This window comes from Hyperolius riggenbachi, chromosome 7 (genome assembly GCF_040937935.1).
Source record: "Hyperolius riggenbachi isolate aHypRig1 chromosome 7, aHypRig1.pri, whole genome shotgun sequence".
NCBI classification, from domain to species: Eukaryota; Metazoa; Chordata; class Amphibia; order Anura; family Hyperoliidae; genus Hyperolius; species Hyperolius riggenbachi.
The window spans coordinates 111790972-111817052 of record NC_090652.1 but is presented as its reverse complement, the minus strand read 5'-3'; the positions used below and the strand labels follow the sequence as shown (position 1 = coordinate 111817052).

General features: G+C 40.9%; 1 protein-coding gene across 1 annotated transcript in view; it reads left to right on the top strand.

The window, feature by feature from the left end:
- The window catches only part of UNKL (unk like zinc finger), a 154870-nt gene extending 144299 nt beyond the window's left edge, over positions 1-10571 (top strand). Inside the window, exons 10-13 of the mRNA XM_068247311.1 lie at positions 813-1040; positions 3168-3370; positions 8201-8458; positions 9222-10571. Coding sequence (XP_068103412.1) covers positions 813-1040; positions 3168-3370; positions 8201-8458; positions 9222-9377 — 845 coding nt within the window. The 3' untranslated portion in view covers positions 9378-10571. The remainder of the gene's footprint in view (positions 1-812; positions 1041-3167; positions 3371-8200; positions 8459-9221) is intronic.
- Positions 10572-26081: the final 15510 nt, after the last annotated feature.

Here is a 26081-nt window from a genome sequence, read left to right as displayed (position 1 = left end):
GAAGATCAAAAAAATGCAGATCAGAAACATAGCTATAATGGTCCCAAATGTATGACATCTACAGATTGTAGTGGGCTGGATTGGCTTGTGCTTTAATATATTAACCTCCTTGGGTTCATCCTTGTAGCCTCCAAGGAAGCGTTTAGTAACGCGAAACGGATGTCAGGCTTGTTACGTCAGGCTTGTTAACCCCCACTGCTAACCACTTTGTCTATGTGAATCTACAATTAAAGGTGCAGAAGCATCCACAGTGCCTTGTTCCTCTTCTCCACTTGCATGGTAACCTCCTTGGTGGTATGATTAGTTTTGGATTTTAGGGTTTAAAAGCGGTGACATTTTTTTCTGCTTTTAGATTTAAAATTTCAGATCCAATCACAAGCCAGAGAAACCCCCAGTTCAGACAGCCGCTGTGCAAAACTCTCCTCCCCAGGACCAGTGCTGCATTTCTTCCTCATGTCCTCCAGGGTGCGCTCTATCCCTATGGTGAGATCTCAGTCTGTGGTCACTTGACAGACGACAATCTCACCCAAGGGATCAACTGGGAACAGAGAACTCTGTCTTGATCCTGGGGATGTGAGTAGGAAGTGCCGCTCTACTGCAGAGCTGTGAGCTCTGCAGTAAGCTGCCTGGCAGCTGCCCTCTCCCAGCCTTGGGATTAACGTTCACAGCATTTTTAATTTTATTTTTCTCACTCTGAGCCTGGGTCAGGAATACTCAAGGAGGTTGAGGCATGTAAAGGAATGCATTGGTCCATACAGAAATGGTGGCAGTACTATGTTGAATGTTGATCTGTTCTTTTCCTCTTCCTGCAGGTCAGCGGTTACTAGGAAGTTCAGCTCCAGTGAATATTCCAGGTTCTCTGGCTCGCTCTTCTTCGCTTCATTCATCGTCTTCTCTCTCAACTTCTCCTTTGAGTTCTCTCTCACAGTCACTGTCACAGTCTTATCTGGCCTCCAGTATGGCACCCCGCCAGCAGGCACAAACTCTGAAATCTGAGCACAATGCCTTAGGCACTTCTTCTTCTTCACACAATTCCTTAGGTAAGATCTGAAATCTTGCGAAATGTTTATTTACCTTGTGATTGGAAAAATGAAGTTGATACGTGGGTTTACTTGTCGGTAAAGTTTGGCATTTTTTTTAGATACTGGACTCCAAAGTGTATTCCGTTTCAGATACTGGACATTTTGTATAAATAAAGCTCCTTAATTTTTTTTTTATTTTGCTGCCCTGTGCGCTTCTGTGAGAGGCAGAGCTTTCAGCTGCAGCTCTGCCTCTCCACGCGTCTATCAGCGCGTATCTCCCCGCCCCTCTCAATGAAAGAAGACTGAGAGGGGCGGACGGAGGCGGAGATCCGCGCTGATAGACACGTGGAGAGGCAGAGCTGCAGCTGAAAGCTCTGCCTCTCGCGAAAGCGCTCCCCGCAATGTGCCCCGAGGAGTTTGGGGGGATTTAGTTAGATTTCAGCTGCGGGGATGCAGCGTTTTAATTAGGGCAAACATACTTAAGAGGTTTTGAAAATAAAAACGTGATTTTAAGGAGACTTCAGAGTCTCTTTAAAGAAAAGAGGAAAATAATTAGAAAGTGAATGTCTTTGCATGTGTAGCAACTTGTTTCTAGTGACTTAACCATCACGTAAATGTAAATATTCAAAACTGCATTTTAAGTAAAATAAGTTAGGCACCCGCACAGGCCTATTTTGAAGTTAGTCTGAGGATACAGGTAGGGGAGGATACAGGTAGGGGAGCTGCCAATAGTAAATGTGTATTTAAAGTACCCTTGACCCCGGTCCATGTCGAATATGTGCGGGGAGGAAGTTGCATTTTTTCCTTCTCTCTGCCCGTCCATAATTCTGCGCCCTCCACCCACCGCTTTAGTTCTGCTTTATATTTCACTGCACACAGAGTGCAGAGGAGCTGGGCTGTGATAATTGAGGTAAAATATCCTTCCAATCTCAATTACCACAAGCCCACACACAGCACAGCTCCCCTGCGCGCTGTGTGCACCGAATCCTATACTAACCTAAAGCTGTGTGCTAGTCACAGCACCAGTAATAAAATAATCTCAAAAGTATTTGGGGAAGGGAGGGGGGGTGGGGGGTTACCAGGTCAGGGGTACTTTGAAGGTGAGAGGCCCAAGGCTGTCCTCTACATCCTGAATTATCTACCTAGATTGTCAATGGCCTGGAACAAGTACACAGCTGATCTGAACACCAGCTCTGCGTATTAGTTCATATTCAGTTACCCATTAGATAACTAGGATTAAAAAACGCAATCCTGTAAGTTTTATTTGAAAGACATTTAGCAGTCACAGGATCCATATACTTTAGCTTGATTCAAAAAACAAAGACTGCTGTCTCAATGCACGTATTAAAGTTTTAATTTCAGCCTTGGCTACATGTATCTCACAACCATGATTAAAATAACCACAAATAAAAACATCTTTACCTGGCCAGGATATGCGCGCTATTTCTATGAGGGACCAAATCAGGTGTAATGCGAGGTGTAATCGCCCAGCCGCAGCCTATGAAAAAAACACCAAGCTACCTGTATTCAATATGGTCCTCGGCCACCACCTGAACACCACACACACTGTGCAATCTTCCGAGCGATCCCTTGTGGACCTAGTACCCATTCCCTATGGTCCACAAGGGATCGCTCGGAAGATTGCACAGTGTGTGTGGTGTTCAGGTGGTGGCCGAGGACCATATTGAATACAGGTAGCTTGGTGTTTTTTGCATAGGCTGCGGCTGGGCGATTACACCTTGCATTACACCTGATTTGGTCCCTCATAGAAATAGCGCGCATATCCTGGCCAGGTAAAGATGTTTTTATTTGTGGTTATTTTAATCATGGTTGTGAGATACATGTAGCCAAGGCTGAAATTAAAACTTTCATACGTACATTGAGACAGCAGTCTTTGTTTTTTGAATCAAGCTAAACAATATAGTATATAAGCTGCTGGCTCCTTGCTTAGCAAGTAGTGCACGAATAGATTTTTAAAGGGGCGGATCTCCTCAACTATTGCTGTAAAGGATCCATATAGCAGTGCAGCTAAAACTTTTTGTGTGTTTTGCCTTTACTGTACCAATTGATCAGTCTTGCACATACAAAGGAATGTGTCTGGTGTTTATTTTGAGTTTGATTTTTTTTGTTTTTCCCTTCTGGCAGGTTTGAATGGGGTGACAGGCAGTATATGGGACTTTGTTAGTGGGAGTTTCTCTCCCAGTCCATCCCCAGTGTTCAGTAGTGGTCCTGCCAGTTCCACCAGTACAAGCTCAAGTAGCAATGAACTGTCCCGCATTAGGAGAGAACTGGATGACGCCAAGCGAAAAATAAAAAGGTGGGAAGACTCCTGGCAGCAGGTAAAACAGGTAAGTCACATGTTTTAGCTATACAACCTGTTGGCATTGCAGTCTCTGCTTTCAACGTGTGCCATTGAATTTTACTTTAGATACAATATTATAAACTATTGTCTTAAAGTGTACCCGACCCGAAGCTCTGGTACAAAATGAGATACTTACCTAAAGAGAGGGAAGCCTCAGTGTCCTATTGAGGCCTATTGAGGCGTCCCTCAGTGCTCTGATGTTTCCCCTCATTAAGCGTGGCTCCCCAGAAGATTGGCGATATCAGGGCTGCGACATATCAGGAGCACAGCCCTGATGTGGAGGAAGGCTGCAACAAATAAGGGGGTACATAGGAGCCTGGAGGGGGAGCCTCAATAGAATTCTGAGGCTTCCCTCTGCTTAGGTAAATATCTCTTTTTGAACCTGAGTTTCAGCTCAGGTTCCCTTTAACCGAGAGAAGCGGATGAGATTATGAATCATAAGCTGAGGAAATGTAGCTTATGTTGTAAATAAATGACTTGTTTGTACATGTGAGTTTCATTTAGTCTTTGTATAAAGTCATATTCACACCAGTAGAAGTCTGAGCTAACATAGGCGCTCCATGCTATCGGATATATGGCCTGAGGAAGCCGGCTTTGACCTGCAAAACGTGTTGCCCGTTCAAATACAATTCTTTTTATCTGTCACAAAACTGTCATCATTGAGGTAAGCCACCTCATTCCTTTCTCGATCTTATTGTTGGTTTTAACTTAGTTTTATCAAACCTGGGCGCCTCTTTTCCTTAATTGAACTCAGGCTAAAGCTGATCTCAGGGCTCTACTGAAGTATTTGTCCCCCACACCACTATGGACCACTCTGTACATTAAAACAGAAGTGCTTCAGAGTACCTTTTTGTAGAAAGCTGTGAACATGTGACTGCTTGTGCTGCTGTCATCTCCTGGCTTTGCCAGCTGGTTCCCTTTATCATTGACCTGTAGTGTAGCAGCCCACCAACCCCTGCAGACTTTATATGGGAAGGAGGCTTGTCTTTTGGAACTATTACTGAAGCAAAGAGATTGGTCTACATGCCTCGTCCAGCAGTCACACAACCCTAGTTTTAAACAAATGGCTGGAGGATATGGTATATGTGTATCCAACTTATCTATACAACCATAATAGTCATGTTTTGGAGGGATAATCTCTCATTTAAGAAATACATTTATTATGAAATAGCAAGCAAGTTTAAGGGATATCATATTAGTTAAAATTTCCTTTAAATTGACCTGACTTTTGCTTGTCCTTTGTTTACCCTACTTGCTATGATCTGTGCCTGCCAAAACCAAAAAGTCACTTTTTCCTCTTGGATCCATAGCAACAGCATTCATTTATTTCCCTGAATCTGCACTCCCTGCTGTTGTAATTAGCTTGCTTTCTCCGCAGAATTCTGCACAGAGCTTGAGGTCAGAACACAGATGGGTTGCTGTATGAAAAGCGTTGCTTACAGTATCCGTAGGTTTACAGCATTCAGAGTAAGGCTGTTTCTGGGCATTTTGGTGCCCAAGGCAAGACTTTTTTTTTTTTTTTCCTCCCCCTATCTTGTGAATTAGATTTGCAGGCACCAATATCAAATTGTATATTTGACATGGTTCTCAAAATATGCCTATGAAAATATCACCAGTCCATATTTACTTTAAAGAAAAACATTACTCAGTTTATGTATAACATGAGTCTTGGCAGGTTGAAATATTGTCCTGGAAACCCAGAAGAACTGCAACAATCAAAACACACCAAATCTAAATCAAAACATAATTTGTATGTTAGAAGCACATGCTATATCATATTAATGTTTTTCATACCTCCTTTGTATTGCTAATTAACAGTGCCCTTTTTGGTGAAAAAAATCACCAAATTATCTTTTTCTTAATGGAGATAGCAGTTGTTTTATATGAATTCTGTAAAGCACATTGTGCTAAGAATAGCTCTGTGGTGGCCCTTACCAGCAGGTGACACCCAATGTGTCTGCCTGGGTTGCTGTTGCCTAAAAATGGCACAGATTAAGTATGTCATTGTTGCTTTAAATCAGTGGTCTCAAACTCAATTTAACTGGGGGCCGCAGGAGGCAAAGTCAGGTTGAGGCTGGGCCGCATAAGGAATTTCACAATTGCAGCGCATCGCCGCCTCTGCCCGCCCCTTTCACTCTTCCTTCACAGAGAGGGGCAGGGAGAGGCGGCGATCCGTGCGGCGATTGGTGTCAGGAGGGACAGAGCTGCAGCTGAAAGCTCTGTCCCTTCCAGGAAATGCCGGCGGATTGCCCCCTGGGCGATTTGGGGGCTCTGCGGCCCTCGTTTAGCGGCAGGGATGCGGCGGATTACTTAGGAGCACTGAAGCGAACTATAAGGAAGCTTTTGTCGGCGAGGGCCACAAAATATTGTATCGAGGGCCGCAAATGGCCCACGGGCTGCGAGTTTGAGACCCCTGCTTTAAAGGGACTCAGAGCCGAATAATACAAAATGTATACGTCTCTGGGGCTTCCTCCAGCCCCATCCGCACGGATCGCTCCCATGCGCCGTCCTCAGTCTTCTCCACCGGGTGCTGTTACTTTTCGCTAGACGCGGCCAGTTGTATGCATGCAGAACGCCTACCTCTGGCTCTCCGGCGCCTGCCTTACGCATGCTCCTGCACTGTATGGAGGGAGCGCACTGCGCTTGCTTAGACTGGCTCTGACTGGCCGAAGTGACGGGACCCAGTACTAGCGATAGAGATGGCTGAGGACGGCGGCCTGGGAACGATCCGTGCAGATGGGGCTGGAGGAAGCCCAAGGTATGTATAAATTTGTTGTCTTTCGTCTCTGAGTCTCTTTAACTACTTTGGCCTCCTGGACGTACTAGCTACGCCCAGGAGGCCATGGGATCGTTAGCCCATGAATCAGTGAATCGAGGTATGGTGCCCGATCACGGATTCCTCTCCCCCGCAGAAAAAGCGACAGCTAAAAGTAAAAAAATAAAACTTAACACACATTTACATTATAAAAGTATTGTTTACATCCCACCTTCCCAAAAAATACCCATATAAAATGTTTAATATAAAGAAAAACAAAAAACATTACAAATTAAAAAAAAAAAAAAAAACATGTAAATATTTACCTAAGGGTCTAAACTTTTTAAATATCAATGTAAGGATGAAATATTTCTATTTTTTTTTTTTTATTCTAAACTTGTAAATAGTGATAGATGCAAAGCGGAAAAATGCACCTTTATTTCCAAATAAAATATTGTCGCCATACATTGTGATAGGGACATAATTTTAACGGTGTAATAACCGGGACATATGGGCAAATACAATACGTGAGTTTTAATTATGGAGGCATGTATTATTTTAAAACTATAATGGCTGAAAACTGAGAAATAATGAATTTTTTCTGTTTTTTTTCTTATTCTTCCTGTTAAAATGCATTTACAGGAAAGTGGCACTTAGCAAAATGTACCCTCCAAAGAAAGCCAAATTGGTGGCGGGAAAAAACAAGATCTAGATCAGTTCATTGTGATAAGTAGTGATAAAGTTATAGGCTAATGAATGGGAGGTGAACATTGCTCGGATGCATAAAGTGAAAACGACTGAAGGCTGAAGTGGTTAAGGATTATTTGTAAAGGGATGCTGGAGCAAAGTATGTCTTTACAGAACAGAACTCAATGAATGCTGAATGGCCTGCCTCAATCTCCTCTCAGCAGAGCCAGAATTTCGTTTTGAGCCATGTAGGTACAAAAGGCCTGGTAGCTTAAGTTCCACCTCTCACACCATGCCACGCCTGCAGCTATGCTCTTCTTTGTGCTCTTAAGCTCAGGCAAAACCTATACTAAAATAAAAGAACTTGAAAGAAAAGGTAGCTCTACCATACAAAAGCCGCTACATGTTTCATGTATTCTATGTGCCGTCACAGGAGAAGGTATTTGTGCTCAGATCAGTGTTTTTCTATATAAAATCTGTGATTTTTGCATGTGAGAAAGCAGAATAGCAGCAGACAGTGGAAGAGAGTTTGAGCTGGCCATATTTACGCCCCTGCCCTTTTATTGTATTTTTTTTTTTATTTCTTCTTTTATTTTTTACACCAGTCATTCATAATTTGACAGGACTAAGCACCAAATGCTGAATCTATACTACACTACATTACCAAGCTTGAAAAGAAACAATGCATTTCCAATAAAGTACATGTCTGTAATTCAGGCCTCAGCTGCAAGGATCTGGTATACAGAAAATCCGCTGGTTGTCTCCTCACCAGTTTGCCAGGAGTACGGCCGCTCCCATTCACCTCCATGGAGAGTTTATGCAGCTGTGAGAAAGATCATCAGGGAATCATTTGCTCCTCATCTTCCGCTTAAAGTGTACCTGAGATGAAGGAAAAAAAAAAAAGGTTTATACATACCTGTGGCTTCCTCCAGCCCCCTTTGGCTTGATCGCTCCCTTGTTGGCTTGATCACTCCCTTGGCCTGCAGCCTCTATAATTTGGCCAGTCGGCACAGGTGACTTGTGGCCAGGCATGCTCCCTGTCTTGCTCCTGTAGCTGGGAGAGCGTTCTGTGCCTGTGCAGTATTACTGCGTAGGTGCAGAACTCTCCCAGCGACGGCAGCGCGATGGAGTGCGTGCGGCAAGGCGGAGCATGCACAGTAAGGCCCCTGACTCCCGCAGTTACGGGGCCGGATAGCTGAGGCTGCAGGCAGTGGAGAAAGATGGCGAGAACCTAATCAGCACGAAGGGGGCCGGAGGAAGTCCAAGGTATGTGTAAAACTTTTTTATTCGATCGTCTAAAGTCAACTGAATTGGTTACCTTGACTGAAAATGCTGTTTGTACAGGAACTGTAGCGCTACTTTCTTGTATTTTAGGCATGTGATGCCTGGCAGAAAGAAGCTCAAGAAGCAAAGGAACATGCAAAGGCAGCCGATGCTGACAGACAACTAGCATTACTACAGAAGGAGGAGGTGGAAGGCAAACTGAAAAAACTACAGGAAGAGTTTGATGTCATCCGTGTATCTCCACAGTTTTCTGTAATGAGGAAATACGGTGATGTAGAAAAGCTCCCTTTACCAAAGCTACATTCTCTGAAAAGCCAGCTGTGCTCCGACCTGGAAACAATTGATGGGGTAAGACAGCTTCTCCAAGTCGTGTAGATGATTAAAGCCTTTGTTCTTGATCATTTTGGACTTTGATTCTTCAACAGTTGTCTGTTCAGCAGTTATGAACAGACATAATATTCAGGTGCAAATATGTCTTGCGATGTATGGGCAGAAGGACAAATAATCTGACCAGAGTGAGAGATATGATGGCTGCCCATACACCGCAGGCCGATTCCTAATCGATTTCAGCATGAAATCTCCCGGGAATCGAAATCATGAAGCCGCCTCCGCTGCTGTCCCCCAATTTTAAGGTGACCCTCCCTACCCATGTGCTCCCCCACCCAGTGCCCATGCATTGAAACCTCTCCCGCCACTGTTAGTGTCCTGTCCAGCTGCCCATTCACGTTCCACTGGCTGCTGCCATAGCACGCGGTGCATGTGTCACGTCAGTGGTGCAGTGGAATCCACTGGTACTTTGCTGTAGTAGCTCCCTTTAATTTTTTAAAGATAGCAAAGGTTTTAGGCTGGAGTGATCCATCCTGGTGGATCACCACAGGGGGAGGTCAGCAACACAAGGGGACGCCTGTATACTCTTTACATTTCAGACCAAGAGTATTATAAGCAATATTTTCTGAAAATAAATATCTAGTACCATATGTAGCTTGGTACTGAAGGGTCCTCTGGAAATAAGCATTCCGGTTTTTTAGCTTATATGACTGTAGTTAAACTTTAAATGACAATTCCTTTTGTACTCACTACTTTTGTATGTTTTTTTTTTGTGTGTCCACAGTTGATATTCCAGCTACATTCCCAGAAATGCATGGTCTGCCATGAAAACGACAGAAGTTTAATCTCGCAGTCCTGTCAGCATTATGTACTGTGTGAACAGTGTGCATCTAGCAAACCAGAATGTCCTTACTGTAAGACGAAAAGGGTCAAATGGTGACGAGCCTTTCTACCCCTTGCTTTACCAACCCACTGCAAAATCATCATTGTCACATAATCCAACAAACTGCATCCTATATTTTTAGCATTCGATATATCAATTAGAAAAGATAGCCAAATGTGTATCTATTACCGGTGATAGACTGATCCCTACCCTCAAAGAGCACCATGTGTGATTAGATAAAACTATTGCTTTAGTCGTTTCTGGATTTACCAAGTCAAACTTAAGTCTCCTTGTTGCTTTTTAACTTGCATTTTGACATTCTTCAACCTTAATCAACCTTAATCAGTTGGCCCCAGTGGCCAGCTTTATTCAGTTGGCCCATGGACAGGATTGCTAGCTGAGCACTTAATGGATCCCCAGCAGTCCTTGGTATGCCTAGAATAAGCCAAGAAGTCTGACCAGCAAGTTTTATTGAGAGAGAATTTTCTTCTATACATCAATATTCTGTGGGGTCCCAAAAGAATCAGAAACGGGACTTTTGTTTTCAGAACATCTTCACAGGCAGCTGACCAGAAATATCTGTCAAAGTGTTTTACCCTTAGAGACTATAGTTAAGGGGGATCTAGTTACTAGTTGTTTTGGACCAACAGCCTTTTAGAAACCTGGAAAAGGGGCTGCAAAGGTCAATGTAACTGAGGAATGTGCCGATAATTATATCTAGGCAATCCTCGACAACTTGGCTCACTTTTGCATGAATGTGGTAGTAGCCAATGGTGAGCTTGACTGCCCCAAGTGGCACACTGCTTTAAACACAAACGGTTTCAGAACACTTGTGATACTGTGGAAATAGTGCAAATTAAAAAAATGTATCTTAAGGATCAGTCCATCTAAGGCTGATAATTTGCTGGGTAGATGCTATTAGGATGAATTGCCTGATGCTTCCTTACCTCTCTCAAAAACTCTTAGCATTGGTTTACCAACCTGCCTTGGTCATTAGACACATTTTGTTGTCCTTGGTACTTTACAGAATGAAGGAGGTTTACATCAAGAAGAGTTTGACTTCATGGGTTGAATCATAGCCAGACTCTATTTGAGAGATTAATTAACAAGCATTTTAAGAACACGGTGATTCAGTTTATAAGCATCCACCTATCACTAAAGTATCACGGTGGATTGATTCTTGAAAATCCAATCTAGTGAAGACTTCTTTTGTTTTTCTAACTTGTGTTGAAGAACATACCAGAGTAATATAGGGTAAACATTCAATCTCTTGATTCAGTTTGTAAATAGATATATATATATATTGGTGCTTCATGTGACAGCAATGTTCTACATACAACTTGTGAGCTTGGAATCAGTCTAGCACTATTTTTTACTAGGTTATTTTGAAGAAGTTTAATTCTTGTTAAAGCACTTTGTTAACCAGGGATTCTGTTTAGAGGTTATTATAAACTGCTTTAAGCTGCTTTGTAGATTTTTTTTTTTAAATATGCGATAATATTGAGCTTTTTTGTGTGTACTGTGAACTGAAGAAAAAATATTTCATGTCAGTTTATTACTGTTAAATAATTAGTGTAGTAAATTTATTGTTAGGTTTCATATGCTGAATTTTAGTACTTTATTAAAATGAACAATACAGAGTAGTGGACAACGTAGCTTAGGGTTTTTACCGGTTTCAGGTTAAGTGCAAACTGTTAGTATTTATAATGTATAACCAGCATATGGATGGATGTTCACGAAGGCACATATTTACAACACATTTAAGCATTTAGAAAAATCATTCTCCTGAAGGAACCATTTGTAATTTTTATGTCTACCTTTTTTTTTTTTTTTTTTTTTTTTTTTGCTACCAAAAAAATTCTAAACACAAAAAAATCTTGTTTATTGCAATGTGTTACAATGATTATTTTCTGTATTTTAATAACTTTTTTTCATAATGATCTCGTTTGTATAGAACCTAACCTCATGATATCATGCATTTATAAGCTTTTTTTTCTGGAGATGTGAATTGAGGTCACATGGCCACTTTGATCAAGTGCCTATACCTTACAGCAGCTAAAATGAAGTCGTATAATTCTATATGTATTGCAGATATGTTACCCTTCTCCCCCTTGCATTTATTCTGGGCGTGATTAAATGATTAAACATTGTGAAAGGAACTGCCTTTTTAGCATCTTAAAGTCAAACTCCATTCAAAACTTTCTGTAGATCTGGTTACAGTAAAAATGGATTGGATCTTCAACAATCTTATGCTTGTGTCTTGGACATTTCTACCCACTTCCTGTGCCTAGGGCACGTCAGTGAGCTAAACTTCCTTTTCCTTCTATTGAGTATTGGTAGGCAAGGAATGTTTTGAATGCAATAGGTAGATCCAACCAAAAGGCATTGGTTGGGATTTCCAACTAAAATCTTGTAGCAGCTTGCCCATTTAACCAACAGCTGGTAATTATTTAGTGAATTCTTAGATTGCACTTTTGCCTTTCCAAGGAAACTAATTAGTATGTTAGGAACATTTTTGGTTCATTTCTTCTTTAATGTAAACATTTACTGTATATCCTTATGAAGAAATTACTTTGAACCAGTGATTGTGCAGTGACTGTCCATTTACCTTACAACTAGGTATCGCATGGGTGGGAATAGAGGTAGAACCTATTCATTGGAGACACAGACAGCTGCAAAAACCTGAAAAAGGATGTTATCTTATTTTATCCTAAATTGTGCAGAGAGTTTTGGCTGAAGTTATACTTTAAGCAGATGAAAATATATTGGCATATGTTAAAGGATGCTTTGTTATCACGTTCCATTTATATTTTCTTTTCTGGTGTTCAGAAAATGATTAGGTACAGCTTTTGTGTTTGAAGCATGTCTTGTTTCAAAATTGTAGCTAATGTAACTCTAAGCTGTCTGCTTCATTACTCATTGATTTAAAAACTTAGCTGGGCTTATTTAAGAGTGCAAAAGGGCTTAGAAAAATGTGAAAAATAGTTGTCTTTTTGTTTTTCTCTTAAATATTCTAAAAAGGTTTTCAGATGCCTTATGTGATGTAGCATAATTTTGATGGGCTCACTTAACCTGATTATCTTTGCTTTATTACTATTAAAGTATTGGTACTTCTGCATCTTAGGACAGAAACGATACTTTCTAAAAGCACTTTGATACTTGCGCAGTGACCACACATATATTTGGAAACTGGCTATTTCCCTGTAAAACTGAAAATTGAGGAATTTGACACAAAACTGTAAAAAGCCAGAGTTGCCAGTTTGATCTTTCCTATTGCCTGCTGTGTTACTATACTGTGGTCCTTGCTCTTTGTTTTTTGTTTTGTTTTTAAATAAGCCCAGAAATGTCTTTTTATTTTATTTTATTTTTTGAGTTTTTATTTTGTCATTTACACACTCCTCTCATGCCCATGCTTCATGTAACCCTTTGCAGAGGTGTAATGCACCTTGTAACCACAGGCTGATATAAGAGTTGCATATCAGATGTAAATTTGCACTCAACCTCCAGCAGCCCACAAGAATTTAGGAATAAAATAAGGTCAGGGCTCAATATATGTACAAAGGCATCCCAGTAAAATAATTGAAGTAAATGAAATCCAGACATTAATTTATTCCATAATAAACCATATTAGTTTTCTAGGTTCTGGTTTTATCGTGTTGTCCCAAAACAGCAGAATTACTTCTGTATCTCACGATCTAGCCCTTAATTCCTTTTGCTTTCGGGCTAGAAATGAAAATGGAAAACTAAAATGTTTAACTGGAATTAGGAAGTGGAAATGACCAATTCGGTACATGTTCTTTAGTTACCTTGTCTTTGATTGGAGTGTAGCCATCATCAATAATTTACAATAATTAGGAAACCTATCAAATGCCTGATCGCTACCTGCTTAAGGGCCTGTTCAGACTGTCAGCGTTTGTAGAACGCGTATAAATTCAAAGAAACGCAAGTTGAAAAACGCATGCGTTTTTCTTGCGTTCGAATGCGTTTTCTATTGCGTTTTGCACAAACACGTGACCCAGGGGGAAAAAAAGAATTATGGGAACCGCAGAGGAAAACGTACGCTAAAAACGCAATAGTACGCGTTTTTGATACGCGTCCATAGACTTTCATTGCGTCCGTTTCTATGCGTGACGCACAGAACTGCGTGCAGCAATGCGGATGAGAAACGTATGCGTCTCATACGCATACATGTGAACTAGCCCATTCAAAAGCATTAGGAGCCGTTTCTATGCGTTTTTGGTACCCGTACGTGTTCCCTGAAAAACGGCTAGGAACGCGCATAGTCTGAACAGGCCCTAAATACTGGAAATAGTATCATTCAGGGACTAAATACTGTGAGCAATTGGCATGATCTACAACAAATATCCTTTTAATATTGGCTCTGATCATGCACAGTTTGCTGGATGCTTAGGGTGGTGCAAATTTGCATTTCTCAACTGGGGATAAAATTAAATAATTTTTGATTGCTGATGGTTTTCTTTAAGCTGAAATTCCATTTTTGTTAAAAAATTACTATGACAACCATAGCTGTTGTGCTATTGACACATTCTTCCAGTTTCATTTTGTAGCCAGTTGCTTATGTTTAAATTTGTCTAGAATATCTAACAGTTTTTTCCCCCAACCATTAAATCCATATCCATTTCATGTACCCTTAAAAATATCACGTTCTCAGTATGCCCCTATTCCTGTGTGAATAATTGGCTGCACAAAGCATCAAGAGTTGTATATTTTCCTTCACACTTAGTCGTCTGCAAGATCAGACTTGTAGATATGAAATAAGAAGGTTACCATTTTGTAAACAAAAGTGGAATTTCACGTTAAAGTAGAAAAAACAGGTTTTAAGACTATGGCCTCAATTCACTAAGCTTTATCTAACATTTGATATTTTACCTCACTAGTAAAATCTAATTTTGAATTCACTAAGGTGTTAAAGATTTATTGAACATTTAATTGATAAAAAATTCGATAAATCTATAACACCTTAGTGAATTCAAAATTAGATTTTACTCATGAGGTAAATTATCAAACGTTTGATAAAGTGTTCAATAAAGCTTAGTGAATTGAGGCCTATATGTTTTCCACTGTGGACAGGAATGGTAGTTATTGGGGAGGAGGGGGAGAACAACCTATTCATTCATAAAATCAGAAATGTAACACGTTATAATATGGATGGTTAGGCTATTGCACTTCAGGATTCTATACAATACTGTATCTTAACACTGAATGAGGTATTTTGTACATGGTGAAACAAAAGCAGTGTGACTTTTCGTGTTGTTTTGATGCAGTGTGACACATGTCCAGATATGTAGACGACCAACTACTGTGTTGCATAATGTTTGTTTTACTGATCTAGCATTTCAGAGAAGTTCAGTCATAGGATTATTATTTAGTATTTATATAGCGCCAACATCTTCCGCAGCGCTGTACAGAGTATATTGTCTTGTCACTAACTGTCCCTCAGAGAAGCTCACAATCTAATCCCTACTATAGTCATATGTTTATGTATCGTAGTCTAGGGCCAATTTAGGGGGAAGCCAATCAACTTATCTGTATGTTATTTTTGGGATGTGGGAGGAAACCGGAGTGCCTGGAGGAAACCCACACAGACACGGGGGGAGAACATACAAACTCCTTGCAGATGTTGACTTGGCTTGGGTTCGAACCGGGGACCCAGCGCTGCAAGGCAAGAGTGCTAGCCACTACACCACCGTGCTGCCCCAAAGGATTAGCAAAGATGTGTCAAGCATAGCAATGCGTTTCAGTTTTCTGTACTGATAACTGCAGAGGTGTTCTATAGTTGGACTGAAAAGAGCAGTTGGGCCCACAATAACTGATCAGAATACATTTTTTGCACATTTTGACATAATTGGTAAATTGACAGTTATTGTCAGCTATTTCACTTTAGTTAGGTTTAAGCAACCATCTCTTCATTTGCCAAGGGAAGAACACCACAAACCCCAGATGGCCTGATTGCTGCATAAGTATGACTGCAGAACCACTGTATGTTAGGAGCAAGCAAAGTGAGTCTGGCAGTCAGAAATGTATTATTGGGAAATGTTGATTTGTGCAGACAGATTGTAAACCTTGAATGTTTGCTCTTACTTCACCTATTTGGGAACTGTTCAAAGCCCAACTGAGCGCTCAGTTCCTGACACAAATCAAGCATAGAGATCATGGGGCTCCACAACAAAACTTCCATGGGGCCCTCAGATGTAGGCACTTTTGAGCATTGCCACCTGCCCCTACCCTTTCATTATGAGTGAGTTGGGAAATTTACATTCTCATGCAATCAACACTGCACATAGTTAATGGGCACTGAGACAGAATAGTCAAAAGGTGGAGAAACACAAGAAATTGAATGGTGAATACATTAAGTACCACCTGCCTCCCCCCACCCCCCACTCCAAATTAATGCAAATCAAATCAAGCTGCCATATGATTGTAATGAGTTGATTGGTTGCTAAGTGAAATGCACCTGCCTCTTTTCGGTTTCTCTAAAGAACAAAGAACATCTGTTGAAATCACTGACTGGACTTCCATTTTATAATGATAAACCTAGAGCAATATTTAGCTTTTGACAGAAACTGGTTGACGTTTATTAATCTCTGAGAAAACAAAGGTAAAGTCCCTAAAAACTAAGGATATCAGTACAGAATTGCCATTGATCAGATGGATCACACAATTTGCTTTGAATATCAATGAACTTCTATTTTTTCTTTCTTTTAATATATATATATATTATTATATTTTGTAGTCTTTTGCCAAAGACTTTTTTGAACATTAGCATTTCAATGGATTAGCCAAATGTGCAAAGTGACATGGTTTAGTTTTTTCCATTTTCAGTAACGGTGACCAAAATAGAGAAGTATTGTATGATCGGCTTTTTTGATTTTTTTTTTATTTATTTATATATATATATATATATATATATATATATATATATATATATATATATATATATATATATATGGTATATATATATATATATATATATATATATATATATATATATATATATATGTATATGTATATGTATATATATATATATATATATATATATATATATATATATATATATATATATATATATATATATATATATAATATTTTTTTTTTTTTTTTTCCAGAAATCTTGGTAGTCACTGTTGGTTTTAGTCTATAGTTGATAACAATTTGAGATGTGGAATGACTATCTGTAGCTGTTTAGTATAAGAGGTTACCAATATTACTAGCATTTATTTTAATTTTTAGCCTTTCAATTTAAATATTTGAAAGTAGCTTAGGTTGAAAAGTGGCCATATGCATTGAATTTTATTTTCTTATTTTTCAGTTCATAAGTATTTTTGTGGTATAGTCAATATATTTAGATTATTTTATTTAGTATTGTTATGTTTATTATGCACTTGGGGATCACCAACCAGAATTGTGGTGCTTTTCTTTGGTCTTATCTTTTTGTACTTTATTTTTTTAGCTTCTTATTAATTATTAGTTGATGCTTTGTTTCGTTTTATACAGTTTAGGAAAGTAAACATATTTATTTGCCTAAATTTAATTTTTTTCAAACTGAAGTAACAATGTCCGCTAGTTGTAAATCAAGGAACTTTAAGAATAATCTGAGGTCTTTATTGCCCTGATAACCTGCTTTTTTTTATTTATTTATTTTTAATCTTAATCTGCCCATAAACATCAATATAGTCAGTCTGTCACTTGATCTTGGCCCAAAATAAATACATTATAACCCTTAATATAAAGTGCATCTGCCACAAAGTGGGGTGATTATTTTTGGGTATAAGCAAAATTATAAAATTAATGGCTACCATTTTCTGAGGATTGAAAGTTTTTAAACAAATCCTTTGGCAACAGGAACTCGACCGACCAGGAAAGCAGTGCCGCATGTTTGCATCACTGTAAGCGATAACGCATGCGTATTGCGGTAACACACTGCATGCAGTGCATTACCATGCCATACTCTGTTGTACTGCAATGCACCGAAAACATTGTGAACCACACATAGGTGATGCATTGCAGTTTGGAAAACCGTGCTACAAAGCGGCCATTACACCGCACCACTGTAAACGTGGCCTTAGACTGGCAGCTGAGGTAAAATGCAGTTTGTAACTCTTGCGAAATTCAGGTTTGGTACAATTCCTGCCATCTCCCCAACCTCCATTTACAGGTCTAAGGCCTCTTTTCCACGGATGTCTGAACTGCTAGCTTGTTGAGCAGTTCAGCATCCCGTCTTCCGCCCACGACTGCCATTTGGGTGCAATTTAAGTGCAGCTGTATGGAAGCAACACCACACGTCAAGTGCTTTCACTCGTTCACGTTTCCCTATGGCAAAAAAAGTCTCATGTTGTGTATGAGCATTTGCTCAGATGTAACCGCATGGTGGGGGCCGCCTGTCTGCTGCCCGTGGATGGGAGCATCTGACAGTTAATTCACTGTGTGTCAGATGCTCATGGAAAAGAGGCCTTGTTATGATAGGTGTGTGTACCGAGGAAAGCTCAGAAAAAGAGCTAAGCCAGAATTTTACCAAACGGAGACCTGTTCATCTGCATAATTGCTTTAACAGACCCCCCCCCCCCCCCCCCATCTTGCCCTCCGGGGAAAAAAAAAACACACCAAATTGTGACATTGCAGATTGATTGGTAGAAGTGATACTCTGCCTACTAGTATGATCTTTTTGCCAATAGTCAGAGCATCATTGCAAATCTATTTGCTCTTAAATGCAGCACTTAAAGGAATACTTAAGGCAAAAAAAAAAGTGATATTTACTCACCTGGGGCATCCCTCAGCCCCCTGAAGCTGGATGGTGCCCTCGCAGCCCCGCTCCGATCGTCCTGTCCCCGCCGGCGGCTACTTCCGGGTTTGGCGACAGGCTGGGAAAGCGGCTGATTCTCCGCGTTCCCAGCCGCTATATCACCCTCTATGCTGCTATAGCGTATGTATATAGCGTATGTATATACGCTATAGCAGCATAGAGGGTGATATAGCGGCTGGGAACGCGGAGAATCAGCCGTGTTCCCAGCCTGTCACCGAACCCGGAAGTAGCCGCCGGCGGGGACAGGACGATCGGAGCGGGGCTGCGAGGACACCATCCAGCTTCAGGGGGCTGAGGATGCCCCGGGTGAGTAAATATCATTTATTTATTTATTTTTTTGCCTTAAGTATTCCTTTAACTCTTTGCCCCCTCTGCCATTGTTCGGATTAAGTAAATACCCTGAAGTAAAAGTATGATTCTGCTTCCTGTTCGAAAACCTTTTATAATTTTGCAGATGAGCCAATGTTGCCTTTTGTAAAATTCTGGTTGATCAGTTCTGCTCTTTCAGTTCACGTAGACTTTGCAAACCCTCTCTTGAGCACAGGATCATTTTGATGCAAGGTGTGCCATTTTATAGATTAATGAATTGATTCAACATTGATAGCAAGATTTGCATCCTTAGGTGCCCGGGAACTGATTTCTGCACACCCCACAAGGGTCAGCCAGAGAATGCAGTGCCACAACCCACTTCTCCACTAGCATCTAACAACCATTTGCCTCGAAGACCCAATGATCACATGATGGCCTAGAAACAGAATCTTGCCAATTGCTTCTATTTCGCCTTGCATAATTAAAAAAGTTGCCTGTAAATGTCGTTCCACCCCCCCCCCCCCCTTCTTCCTTTTTCTTCTGCCAAGTTTTCAGTTAAAAAGGTTTTTATTCACTGATTTTTTTCAAAGTGGAGTACCTCACTTATCTACTGTTGTGTGTCAAGTGTGCGACATTTGCCAGCGCCCTAGAGTAACTAAAAAGTAAGTGAAATACAGGGAGGGCAGTTGCAGTTACCTTGCCTATAGGGAGACTTATTTTAAAATAAAATTAAAAAACAAAACATTGGCAATTGAATTGTGTTTGCAATGGATATAGTTACATCCATTACAGGGTTTCAAAATTAGTTTTAATGTTTTTATAGTGACAGTAGATCTGTTCATAAATGAGGTGTGAATTATTCCTATATTGTATTAGAAATATTTAAGATATAAATTCTCTGTGTGTTGAGACTTTATGATGTGACATACTGTGCCTATACCATTCTGTGCAGATCTTTTCTCTCCTCATCTTTATGACTGTAGTTTTTAAACGTGAAATCTGTTGTACTTGGGCAGAAGAAAAAAATAATCTTGTCAGAACAACTGGAATGTATGGCGTACAAATATTAGTCCAAGCATCAATTCAGAATCTGTGCATGTTTTTAATGAAAGCACTGTTTACAGTTGTGTATTGCAGGTCCTTATTAATACTGTAGAATGTTGTGAATCATATAATTAGGCAACATGGTCATAAAGTAGCAAATTGACCATATATGCACCAGATTTGATTTTTGGCGAGTTACGTTCCATTGTGTGCTAGACCAAATGAAACGCATCTATTCAGAATTGAGGATTCATATTCGGGAACTAGTATCAGATTTCCTTGATTATATTTTGCTTACTTTCTTTATGATACTGTTAATTGCCAATGTTGCAATAAATTGGTAGCTTTCAAACTTTTTTGGTAAGTTGACCACTCTATACCCCTAGTCCATGCATACAGTATTTTCAGAATTGCATTTCATAGAAATACAGTTTTAAAACATGCATTTGAAATAAATATATATATATATATATTCTATTTATATTTGGCTGTGAACTATTTGCAGTTACTAGGAGCAGTGTACTAACAGCTGCAGTCTTTCCATACTCCACCTCCTCCCTGCCTTGAGCGTTATGTCATGAAGGTAGGGCCAACTGTAATTGGTGCTGATGCCTTTTTAGCACTTGTTTGCTCCGGACAGAAATTTCCGGTCTTCCTCAGTTGCATGCATTTGTAGATCTGGATTGAATGGCAGGTGCTCACAGTTCTCCATTGAAACACATTCACCATGTTCCGACACAGCTTTAAGCCTCAGGAAGAGGTTATGGTTAGGCATCCGGTAGGGGTTATCACGAAGAGGGGACATTAGGGTTAGGCATCAGGAAGAGCTTTAATGTGAGCCCGAGGTGAAAATGGACTTCTGAGATAAACAATTGTATTTATCCTCCAACTCCTAAAAATTACTTTTTTTTTTTTTTTTTTTAGATCTCCCATGGTTTAATTTTATATTTTGACATTTAATTTACAAAGTAGAATTAATGGTTTGTTGTCTCTGCTCAGCAGCAGCCTATTAAATGTCCTTGAGTGAAAATACATGAACTATTGACCTTTTTCTATCTCCCTCTGCGATCAGAAGTAGTATTCTGCCAGGAAAACTTTTATGGCTGTAATTTGCTTATCGGTGAGGTTTACTATATTCCCGACAAGATACCGACAACACAGAAGACATGTCACATCCATGCCTAAAAATGAACTCTGTCAGGCAGCAAAATAAAAAATACAACAGCCTGGTTAACGTGTTTTGCACTGTACATCCATGTTTATCTCATGTCACATGTCACCTCGGATACACTTTAAAGGGGAGGTTAGTGTTAGGTGAATGAAGCCCAAAAATCACTGATGAGAACAGTTTTCAAACTCAGTAAAATGCATTTGGTGATATGAAGCTATTCTAACACTCTGATTATTGGGTTCTTACAGCAAAACTATTTCCTCCAATGTTGCACATACTTTACACTGCTAAAACAAATGTTTGTAATTCAATTTTAAGTGCACCTTTGTTCAATGTATATGTTCTCCATACTGTACTTCTCATTTTAATATAAGCTACCAATGGCAAGGTATTGTAGATCATGTACAGTTGTTCATTAAAGGGACACTGAGCAGACGGCGTGGGTATGCTTTTAAGCATAGCCACGAATACATGGATATACCCAATCGCTTACTGGCTGTGATGTAAAGCTTTCTGCCCCCCAGTCCCACTGGTGTAAATTGCATTGGGGCCAGGGACTCAGTAAAGTCACACTGTGAACCCGGATGCGGAAGTCGGATCATGCGGTCCTCATCAGTCCTTCTCTCAGCCTATCTGTGCACAAGCAACACCTTTATTGTGCTCAGTGCAAAGAGGAGCTTCTGGGATCACAGCACGACTTTGCTGAGAGTCGCCGGGCTCAATGCAATTTACACCGGACGGACCGGGCGGTGCATCTGCACTCCGTCACATATCTGCCGCTTTGTTTCTGCTCCATTCACATCGCCAACCATCTGCTTTGTCCGCATAACGTCCACTGCTACTGCTCTTCCGTTTGGCCTGAAACCAATCACAGCCTGGCAGAAGCATGGGGTGGACTATTGGATTGTAAAAGAAAAAAAATCAACTGGAGTCCTACCTAGCAACAGGTAGGATTCTCATTAGTCCACCATGACCCAGTGAGAATGTTCCCTTTTGTAGCTAGATTCCCATTTTACTTTTTACAAACCAGTGGGGTGCCCCATGCTTCTGCTGGAGTCCGATCTACTTTGGACAAAATGGCAGGTGTCAGTGGTGGAATGCGGCGACCAGCCTAGTGGGAAAAGACAGTCTATTCCCATAAGCTTCCATTGCGTCTGATTTGTAGCATGGTTGTGATAAGTTTACATAAAAATGCATCAGGTCAGGATTTTGCATTTGCGATCCAGTAGTCCATGCACAATGCATTTGTGTTCTGATTGACAGCAAAGACTTTTCCTATTAATAACAGAGGATGCGTTCACTGTTCGCTTTTGTATTTTTCTGCCTTTTCTGGAAAATGCTACTTTTTTACCGGGCCTTAGTGATCTGACCTGAGCTGAATGTTTTTATTAGTTGGTAGATGCTTTTGTCAGATAATGCTTTGCATGTGTAATAAATAGTGAGAGGTTATTAAACAACTAATTAATAGTTATTTTGTTTCTTAAGGAATTATTTGCATATTCAGGAATTGGTCAAATCTCAGCATGTGCAAAAAAAATCACCCCACACTTTCAAAATGGAGATGCAAATAATATCCTTAAAGGGAATCTGAGATGGGGACAAAAAAAACCTTATACATACCTGGGGCTTCCTCCAGCCACCTTCAAGCCGATTGCTCCTTTGTTGTCTCCCCCGGACGCTCCGAACCCCTGCTGGATGGTCCGGTACATCTCAGAAATTGCGCTTGGTCAAGCATGTGGCCGTACTGAGCATGCGCAGACTGGCGCAGGATCGTGGCGGCTTGGCAGGATGGGGAGGGAGCGTTTTGCCTGAAGTTGGCTGGAGGAAGCCCCAGGTATGTATTTTTTTCTTCCCTCCCCCCCATCTCAGGTACACTTTAAAACAAGATGGTAATTGATTATCAAAATTTGAAGAAATTTGTTACCTGCAAGAGACTTTACTTTGAAAAGTGCTGAACAGAGGTGCCAAAACATTTGTTATATGTATACTTGACGGGACCTTTAGTTTAGCGGCAGAATGTATAATGTTTGCCCAAAATAATATCCTTAATCTGTCGGCTTTTGTTTCCATTGCAATCAAGTCACAGTTTTTTCTACTAGTGTCTTCTTTCTCTGTGGTTCAATGTTCTGCTGTCATATTTATACTATAGCAAGTTGTCATATACTTTGAAATTGTTTGCTGTAATGTGAACCTTAATTCTAATCCCCTTTTTTCATGACGTGGCTGGTTAGATTGTTAAAATTGTTCTTTGTGAAACTCGTAGTTTGTAGTTGTCTCATTTTTACAAACATTTGCCACTTTTCTTTCCCCCCTTCCCCAATGGTGTGTCCCATGAAAAGAGCCGTCTGTTCTCCTCCTTATCCAGCGCTGGTCTTCAGCATTGTCCTTGTGTATAAGCATCATAATATAGGTGAAAAAGTTATGTATACCAAGACAGAAGAGGAGCAGGAATGTGAATATATTAACACCCTAAACACTGTTGTTTGCATCAGTAATCCTTACAGGTTTCCTTCCACCAATGGAGAGCTTCCCTTTTTCATAGCTAACTTTACATCTGCTGTTTGTGTTTTAGAACAGGTCGTCTTAGCAGTAGTAGAGTAATCACAGAGGGGAAATCTGTTAAACAGCCTTGAAAAGTTATCAAGAGATGATTGGCACCTGTTTCAAGAGAAAACTTTGTTACAGAATACAGAAGAATACAGGAGCTGACAAAAGAATATAAAGCTATAATTATCTGGGGCATCTTCCAGAACCTAGAAGACTGTGTTGTCGCTTGCCCGCAGTTCTGCTGTGCTCAAGAGTCCCGCTGTCAGGCCTGTAGTGATTGCCCAGTCAGCGCCTCTTGCGATCTTGTCACCAGTAGCGTTCAGGGAACATGCGCAGTATGCTTTCAGTCACTGGAGTGTGATTGCGAGATGCATGTTGACAGTCAATACAGGTTTGACAGCAGGACTCTGGAGCACAGTGGAACTGTGGTGAGGGCCACACAGACTTCAATTGGCTGGAAGAAGCCCCAGGTAAGTAAAGCTTAAAGAGAACCAGAGATGAAGCACCCTCATGTATTTTATTACATTTATCAGTGGGAACATGACAGTAAACACCTACCCTGCTTTTAGTTTCATTGTTATCTGCTTAATTAGTCTATTAGCAACTGTGATAAGAATCCATCGACTATTCAGTCGAGGTTTGACCTGGAATCATTATAGCTGAGTCACTCTTCTGTGGAGTCCTTTCAAGCCCAAGCCTTCCCCCTCCTGGCTTAGATCTTCTGCTTTGCATACTGAGAGCTGTGATGACTGGGAGGGGCTGCTGCTCCTGAGAGAGAAGCCCTGTGGCTGTAATATGATCCCTGTGTGCTCTGTGTGCACTAGATTCTCATAGGAATGAAACTGCAGTTATTATCAGTGACACTTCCTACAGGCAGATCATACCAAAATGAAAGCACACAGATGAAAGGCTGCATAAGCCTAGATAGCAGCATAGTCTCATATAGCCTAGACAGCACATCCAGAACAACTCATATAACCCGGAAGGAGAAGGGATATGAGCCGGCGGCCATATTTGATTTTTCCTGGAGCAATAATGGATAAAAAACACTAAAAAAGGCACACCAGAGCGGCAAAATTATCAGGTAGAGCATTTATTCTTTACAAGCTATCAACTAATATGTTTATTTTGTGTGAAACGTTCATCTCTGGTTCCCTTTAAGGAAAACCTGTAACGAGAAAAAGTTCCACTGGGGGGTACTCACCTCGGGTGGGAGAAGCCTCTGGATCCCATCGAGGCTTCCCCCGTCCTCCTTTGTCCCACGGCGGCTTTGCTGTCCCCCTCCGAACAGTGGGGATGTAAATATTTACCTTCCCGGCTCCAGCGCAGGCGCAGTATCTGCTCTCCGCTCGGAGATAGGCGGATATAGCCGATCACTGTCTGGCCGCTCTACTGCGCAGGCGCAAGTCTCCTGCGCCTGCATAGTAGAGTGGACCCGACAGAGATCGGATATTTCCGCCTATCTCCGTGCTGAGAGCCGCAACAGCGCCCCCGCTGGAGCCAGGGAAGGTAAATATATCAAGCCTTGTCAGGCTTGTCGAGCCAGGATTGCCGGAGACTTCGGGGGAGCCAGCGCTGGATTGCCTGCAGCTACAGGGTAGGGGGAAGCCTCATTGGGACCCTAAGGCTTCCTCCCGAGGTAAGTACCCCCCCATGGGACTGTTTTTTTTCAGTACAGGGTCTCTTTAAGAGAACCAGAGGTGTTACAAAGCTCAAAAAGAAAATGCTTACCCAAGGAGAGGGAAGACTGGATTCTCCTCAGGCTTCCCACGTTAACCTCTGCCACTGCCTAGAACCATCTGGAACGTTGGGTCATGCTGCTCTTTTGGCATGAACTCTCTCCATTAGCGATGTCCTTTCCCACGCACAGCAAACCAGGCACTGGCCATTGTAGTTAATAAACCACTCGGGAAATGCATATCAGTCCATGTAAACGTTTGTCCACACACATTTAAACTGTACAGCGTTTTTGCATTTTCCAATACAACCCATTTAAAATTGCACTGAATTCTGCCACATCCAGGAGTTATGCGGAAAACAGTATTATTATGCTCCGTCATTTGTCTCTTGAAATGGGTGCAAGCCATCTTTGCTCTATCATATACAAGGCAAATCATCTTTTTTTATGCATTTTTGTGTTATTGGTGTGCTTATTGGTTTGTCTTGGAACACATCACCAGACAGTGCTGATTAGTGTTACTTACAAAGTGGAAACCATTGTTGGGAAAAAATATACAATTTTTCAGCGAGAATTTAGCTGTGAAAGAAAGAGAAGCCTCTCTTGGGGTTAAGAAACTTCCTGATGCACATAGACCATGTAAGCAGCCATTTTGTTGGATTAATTTGTTGGATTAACACTCGTTAACTATTTGGAGCTAGTGAACTTGTAAGTTGCATTCTCGTGAATGTTGTTTTGGCATACAAAATGTCTGCCACTTAGGTAGTGGTAGTCAAAGCTATCCTGTAATGTATTTTGATGTCAGGGATACTAAGTTTAAGTTTAAATAAAATAACTTGCTGAGTCATAATGAATGTAATGACAAGTCCACATTTAATTAGTCTGTTAATCTTCCTTAAGGTGCATACACACCTATGATGCATGTCACCCATCGGGATCAGAAACCTGATCTCCTTGGGCCGGCCAGTACAGATGTGTGTCAGCTGTGTAGCTGATGTCGCATGACGTTGCGGGAGGGGGCGGAGGAAGGACGGAGCGTTGTGCGCGTGCCGTCACGCTGCGGGTGGGGGAGCGTTGTCTTCAAAGTAGTTGGCCATCTGTAGGGTGAGTAGATCCACCTGCGGATCGCTTGTGGGTTGGGGGGCTGCCGTACACATGCTTGTTATCAGCCAACTTTAGTCAAGAGTGTGT